We start from the raw sequence: 6,868 nt of genomic DNA, 5'->3' as shown, positions 1-6,868 counted from the left end.
GAATGTTCAGATAGAGAAGGTTGGCTCATTGTAGACAACCAACCAGGAAACACAATCTGGACCTAAAATTCCTCCTTGTCTGAAGATGTCCAGATCTGGGGAGTTGGTTCAGACCCATCTCTAGTTTGCAGCCAACATTTCCTGTCTCAGAACCCCTTGTATCAACATCAGGCTTGCCTACAGGGTGCAAAGTTGCTCAGCTGAATCTTGCTTTTGTGTAGCGCTCTCTATCACAGCAGAAAATAAATGAGGCACTTGAACTGGGGAGGGTGAGTCAGGTATTACCCACTTCTCTTACCCATCTACTTCTGTCTTCTGATAAACAGCTTTCCTTCCCCCCTCCAGCCCAAAGTCAGGACCTCAGCTTATCTCCATTTGTAGACAGAGACAAGCATGTGTAACTGTTCTTAAACCATAGTAAAGGTGGTTTCAGTTGGCAATTGTTCTTAAGATTTCATTCTGTTTTTCTCTCTTTAAAGTGAATTCAGTGCTGGTGAAAGGTACTAGATTGGAAGCCTTGGAGTCTGAAGGCTTCTCTTTCTCAATAGGACAGGGCAGCAGGGTGGGCTTCCTATTCATCTCCCAACTAGTGTACCTCACCCAAAACCTAAAGGGACAACCTGTAGAGGTGAAAAGGTAGGTCAAGCTCCATGGTCTACTTAATTCTTGGCCTCTCTACTGATCCTGTCAACAGGAACACCAACTGGTGTGATGGGTTTCAATTACATCGACATGGAGATGGAATGAAATTACCAGCTCACCAATAGGAGACCATCAGGTAATGCCACCTTCCTGTCAGCACCAACCTGGGCTGGTTTGGCACTGGCAGCTTAGAAGGGTAAGGCTTTGCATGCCAGACTTTACCATTCCCTCAAGGCATTTTTTGTTGTGCTAACCTTCAGTTGAGATTTAACATTTTGCTCTTAGCCAATTCTACCCTGGAGTACCATACACTAGCATGAATTTCCTCTAGCTACAGATGTACGGAAGTGGAAATGGGTCTCTTCTCTACCCAGACTATCATGTTCTTTCCATGGCAGTGTGATTCTTAATTCAGCAATTCCCTATTTCCACTAACAAGTGAACCCATAAAAATTGACATTTGGGTTTGCTTATATTCCTTTTTTACCTTAAAATGATTAGAAGCTTGATCTTTTATTTTGCGCGTGTGCATGTGTGTGTGTGTGCACGCGCGTGTGTAAGGTGTTGCCCTTGGTTGGTTTACTACAATGGCCTATCTCCCTTTGAGAAACTGGCACCTAGTACAGCAGACTGGAACCAAGTAAGAGCCTTTGGGAGGTGCCAGTCAGGAAAGTGCCATAGAAGGAATGAATGAAAGAGAACTGAGTTAAGTGGTCTGGTCCCTGGAGGATTATAGTGCTAGGACACATCACCATTTTAAACCCACCATAGAGGAACTCCTAAGGTATTCTGAGGTCACAGAGTCCTGAGCCATCCAGTGACAGATCCCACACTCAACCCCCCTGTTGACAATTAGTGCCTAGTGCATGCATCAGCATTTGGCTCCATCTGTCTTTGTCCTTTGCTGAAATGTGCAAAACCCAGACCGTTTGGCTTGGCTGCAGGAGCAAGATTCCTTTTGTCTCAGAACATGCTTCGTGCTCCCTGGCAGGACTCACCGACTGACTGACTGACTGACTGACTGATTAACTGTTCATCTGTTTGTTCGTTTCCCAAAGGGGTGCCCAGCAGAGGGAGCTGAAGGAGAAGAAGAGCCAATTTTCCTCACTGAAGGAGGTCATACTGGCTTATCCAGAGTCTTGGGAAAGGGATTCCCACTGGAAGAGGAAATCTTCCTACAGACGGTATTGGTGTGGTTCTGGCAGCGGCAGCCAGGTCGTCTCAGGCTGTCATAGCCCCGCTGGCAAAGTTTGAGGCACCCCAAGGTAGGAAAGTAGCAGCAGAGGCAGGGCATGAGAAGAGAAAGGAAGCTCATGGCAGCCCAGCGGGCACAGCAGGACCCTGGACCACAAGAACAGGGATCGTCGGCACAGGTGTCCTCATCGTCAGTGGAGCAGTGGTAGAAGAGACCCTTGACGCAGCAGAGACAAGTCCCATAGTCGATGAGGCTCTCAGGCGAGCAGAGGCAGCGCTGGTTGCAGAGCCAGCAGGAAGGCAAGGTGCGGGCAGTCGTGCAATGGACGCACTTACAGCGCCCACATTCCTCACAGATAAAGAGGTGTCCAGAGTGAAGGCTGGGCTTCTCTGCCACCCCCTTCAACGGTTCCTCAGGCTTCAGGTCAGCCATTCTGGGCGGCGTCCGGATGATGGAGTGCCCGGACTGTGAGGGCGTGATCCCACTCAGGAGCCTCTGGTCCGAGGCAGTGGTGCTACGGGACATGGAGCTAGCAGTGCTGGAGTGACTCAAGTGTGGCTGTAAGGGTGGTATCTGGTGGTGTTGACTCTGGCTGCGGTGTAGGTCCTGGAAAGTGGAAGACACCAGATGATCCTGAGACCACTCTGTCTTGTGGGAATTCTGTGGCAGGGATGGATTGGACCGAGCTTGCATGAAGGAGACAGCAGGTCTCTCTACATAGTCATTGCTGGCACGAATGGAGCGGATCTGGTCAATGGAGAGAACCTGTTGGAAGTCCTCAGCAGGAGGATCCATTGTCTGTTCACGACTGAGTTCAGCCACGCTAGAGGAGAGTTGCATTCCTGGAAGCAATGAGGGCTTATAGCATCAGGGCACATCTGAAAATCCTAAAGAAGAGGGACAGAAAGATAAAGTATTCACATGAATTATCACTGCAATTGCACCTTCAAAGCAAACTGGAAAACAAAGTACAATGCCATGTACAGGTTACCAGGAGGGTATTCTAAAGAACATAACCTGGGAAAGTCTGAGCACAGGGAGATTAGCAGGAAAACTAGAAGAAAAAAGATCTTGATGATGAGGTCTACCAGATTCATCTTAGGAAGTAGTAGATGCTATGATACATGGATAGATGCTGTGATACACAAGTCACTCAAACAAATAGTAATATTTGGACCATTTCTAGTACCATCAATCTAAGGAGCTCTGGGTGTTTTGCAAATGCTGATGAGCTGAGTCTTCTAGTCCTCTAATCCCACTTTGTGTTGTAGGGAAGTGTCGATAGGGAAACTGAGGTACAGACCTATGAAGTGACTTGTCCAAAGCCACACGTAGAGTTTGCAATATGGCTGGGAGTATAATGAAGTAGAATGACTGCTGCTTTGTAGGCTGGCACTTCCCTACCATACTGTTCTTCCCTTCCAAACTTCAATGTGCAAAATGATCAAGTTGTGCAGGGGAGGGGGAGGGAATGACAAACTACACTAAAATATACTGACAGGTCTCTAGATGTATCCTTTAATTCAGACTCAGTTGCCTGGTCCTTTGTATCCAGGGCTTTCTGACTTGGACTCAGTGACACAGAAGGGTCAGGCTTACCACTTTCTCTGAACACTCAGAGAAAAGTATGGGGGGGCGGTGGTGTTGACAAAATGCTCTAACAGGATCTGCTCCAGGAAACCAGGGCTTATCAGAAGAGATGAGACGAGCCCGTTCTTGTTACCTGCATAGACATTGCCATGAATTTGTTTTCAGGAAGTGGTACTTCCTGACTCTTATTGCAGCACTGGAAACACATTCTGGCCTTATTCCAAAAGGGTTGGTGCCTCCTGAAGGCCTTAGGGAAGGAAAAAGAACTTGAATCATGCTGCTCAGGGGAGCCCCAAGGCAAAACCAATAGGCTGGGGAACAGCCAAGAGGGGTCACATATGTGCTAATGGTCTTGACTTCAGTTTAACGTTGTCTCACAGAAACATTTCAGCCTGTAGATATGGCCACAGAGGACCAGAACTAAAGCAAATCCTTCTGACCATCTAGGAATAGACAGTCCTTGGAGGAAGAGAAAAAAAAAACATGAACCAAACTACTACACCTATCTGGAACAGAATCTAGTCAGACCCTTTGGCTAGGAGAATTTTAACTAAATGATTTCCACACCTCTACTGTGTGCAAACTGTGCTGCAATTGGTGACATGAGAATACTTAGTGAGGGAAGTTAGTTGTTTCATGCTTTACACAAAAAGCAATCCAGTTCTGCCTTGTGAATCATTTTAAGTCAAGATATTTTATTGTTCTTAGTACCCATATATATGTTCCACTGGCAGCAGACTGTCTCAACCATAAGCAGCATGGATATTTTTGCAGCTCCCAGTCCTGCTGGAGGGCATTTTAACTATCAGTCTTTGCCCCCAACTTCAAAGCTGGTCATCAAGCCTGTAATATAATGACAGAGGAAACATTCATAGAGGCTAATGGCCATTGGTAAAAAATGCTACCCACACAGTAGAAAAAAGCAAGGAGAAGATTGATTTTCATTAGCGAGAATGACCTTGAAGAGCAGAGAAGCAGAGAAGAGCAAAGGTAACTTACTTTGATTGTTAAAGTGCGATCTGTTCTGTCCTATTTCCCCGACAGAAAAGAAAAGTCAACCAATCTGATTACATTTGAATTTTATTGTGCTGCCAGGATCTCTGTCCTAGTCAATGAGAAGAATGTGGGAGGACTGTGAGAAGCTTCTTAATGGGACCTTAAAGATTTACTGGGGCTGCCACTGGCTAACAGTGGTATTTCAGCCCTTCTTGATAAATTTGGACAAACTTTCTGAGCATGTCCAGAGGAGTGTGCACGTGTGGTTTGCAGACTGCATATGGCACATGGGCAACCATTTGCTTTGCTGCAAATTCACAGTGTGACACCAAAATTTGACACCAGAAGAGCCCAGTGTCAAAAAAAACCACCACAAAAAACGTGGGGGGTGAGGGGCATGGTGCATATGGCAGCAGCTGCTCCACCAGAAACAGAGCCTGGACATCCAGATCCATGCTCTTTCTGCTGGCCAGGCTCCATGCAGCCAGCTCAGCATTACTGCAGCCCCGGGAGGCTCCCAGAACCCTAGATAAGGCTACTGGGCCCAGCACAGATGCTATTTGTGCTGCTGTTTGTGCTGTGGCAAACACATGCCCCTGCATGTGGGGACGCACCCTCTGAGTTTATAAACCTCTCCTTTAAACCACCAACTCACCAGCTCCATTTCACTTGGCCAATGATTTGGGTTTGATCAGATAGCACTGAAGCAAGAGATTTTCTAACCTTCCTGGCCAAAGGATGGAGAAGGGGGTGAAGGAAAGGATAGTGGATAATAGGATCCAGCAAATGTGAGTATGAATATAGAATGGGCCTCGAGCCCTCCAGACTCCCAGTGTTCTGGAGAGAGATGCTTACTCCACCCACTGCTGTAATGGAGAGTCTGAATGAGCTGCTCTCCGGAAATATGCATTATCGATTGAATGGGTACGGAAGGATATGGATTCATTAGGCATAAATGGCAGGCTGATCTGGTAAAGCACAAGGACAGCTGAGTAGCAGAGACACAGGGGTGACTGATCCACAGGCACCTCAGTGAGGAGACTGCTGAGTGTTAGGCTTTCCAGCCCACTGAAAAGGAGGAAATGGTGGGATGTAGGCAACCCAAGGAAGTGAGACTATCTAGGGAAATTTGTATGGGAAAAAAACCAAGTGCACAGGATAAGACTCTCATGCTAATGCAAAGACTGGACAGCAAGAACCTTTAGAACCAGTGAGTCTGAATGATGAATCAGATCAGTAATGCAGTAATGAGGACTATGCAGTAGTGAATGGACATCACTAGAACGTGGGTGACTGGCTGAATCGGAAGGGACACCTACCTATGGCATGAGAGCTGTGAGCCTCCTGATGCAGTGGGTGTGAATCAGCAGAGTTTCTGAGCCCAGCAACTGCCCTTCAAGACTTCGAGAATGCTAGGCACCATTACAAAAGCTCTAGATCCCGTAGGACACCAAACCCAATCCAGATAGCGTGAGCTGGGGGGACAGAAACAAGAACCAGTGAAAACACGGCTTGAGACCCCCGAAGAACTAAGACCAAACAGGCTGAACAAGGAGTCAACAGAGCATTAGGGTGCAGAAGGCTGTCTTGAAAGTGTGTGAGACCTAAAGGAAAGGACATAGAAAATGGATCAAACTGAGGCTCTAGTATTAGGATAAAGGACTGAGATAAAGGGCAAGAAGACAAGGAGCAAGGATTCTGGATTGTGCTTGGACATGAGGACCTAGTGGATGGGACTGGGATCTAGTAAGCACTGGGATTCAGTGGACGGGGTTTTAGGACTTGGAGGTGACCAGGGCCCAACTGCCAGAACAGTGGGCCCAAGGAAAGTGAGAAGGAAGCTCTTCTCAGATGCAGGGCCTGCTGAGCACCAGGACATTGCAGAGCTGAATCCAGGTCCTGCCTGGGAGACCACAGCAGAGAGAGCTCCAGAGTGGAGGTGGGCTTGGACCCACAACTACAGGACAGTTCCAGAGGGGGGTGGACAAACACTCTGAGTTTATAAACCTCTCTTTTTAGCCACCAACTCACCAATTTAGTGTCATTTGGCCAATGATCTGGCCAGACAGCACTGAAATGAGGGGCTTTCTTAACCTTCCCCACCAAAAGCTAGTGGATAATAGGATCTAGTGAGTGCAAGTATGATATTGCAGTGATTCTGAGACTGGTGGGACTTAGCCCTCGAGATGCCAGGCCAGACCAGGCAGGCCAGTGGCTCTGGCCAGACCCTTTCCCGCTGCTGCGTGGGCGCTGGGACCCAGAGGACCGCGGCCCGAGGGGCACTAGGACCTAGCAGGGCCCTGGCGCCCAACAGGATCAGAAAGGATTGAATGACAAGAAGCTGCTTGCGGTTCCGGACGTGCTGAAGGCGGCCCGGCCGCGGCAGGGGCTGAAATAGACAGTGCGGCCACGGTAACGGGGGGGGGGGCAACGAAGGCTGAGCTG

The 6,868-nt window shown here is 48.1% G+C and overlaps 1 protein-coding gene and 1 long non-coding RNA gene across 5 annotated transcripts in view; one reads left to right on the top strand and one right to left on the bottom strand.

Annotated features, from left to right (window-relative positions):
- Window positions 1-6: 6 nt before the first annotated feature.
- SPRY3 (sprouty RTK signaling antagonist 3) lies at window positions 7-4,270 on the bottom strand. Of its 2 annotated transcripts, XM_014523965.2 has the most exons (3): window positions 4,139-4,260; window positions 3,561-3,674; window positions 7-2,724 (listed from the first exon to the last, which is right to left on the bottom strand). In XM_014523965.2, exon 3 carries the CDS (start codon window positions 2,675-2,677, stop codon window positions 1,760-1,762), a length of 918 nt encoding a protein of 305 aa, XP_014379451.1. In that variant the 5' UTR covers window positions 2,678-2,724; window positions 3,561-3,674; window positions 4,139-4,260; the 3' UTR covers window positions 7-1,759. The 2 variants fall into 2 exon arrangements, with proteins under 2 accessions (XP_014379451.1, XP_025069643.1); XM_025213858.1 differs by lacking the exon at window positions 3,561-3,674 and having other exon boundaries at window positions 4,139-4,270.
- Window positions 4,271-5,880: 1,610 nt separating this feature from the next.
- LOC112551675 overlaps window positions 5,881-6,868 on the top strand; it is a 44,054-nt gene continuing 43,066 nt past the window's right edge. The window contains exon 1 of one of the 3 annotated variants that reach the window (XR_003095978.1): window positions 5,881-6,835. This is a non-coding gene — a long non-coding RNA (uncharacterized LOC112551675). The remainder of the gene's footprint in view (window positions 6,836-6,868) is intronic. The other 2 variants (XR_003095977.1, XR_003095979.1) reach the window with 2 other exon arrangements.

The sequence above is a fragment of the Alligator sinensis genome, unplaced genomic scaffold (genome assembly GCF_000455745.1).
Source record: "Alligator sinensis unplaced genomic scaffold, ASM45574v1 scaffold27_1, whole genome shotgun sequence".
Lineage (NCBI taxonomy): Eukaryota > Metazoa > Chordata > Crocodylia > Alligatoridae > Alligator > Alligator sinensis.
This window is presented reverse-complemented; position numbering and strand designations above follow the sequence as displayed.

What these genes read in the sequence shown, in the direction of transcription:
- SPRY3 (XM_025213858.1), bottom strand. Translation starts at nt 2,677, where the DNA reads ATGCAACTCTCCTCTAGCGTGGCTGAACTCAGTCGTGAACAGACAATG.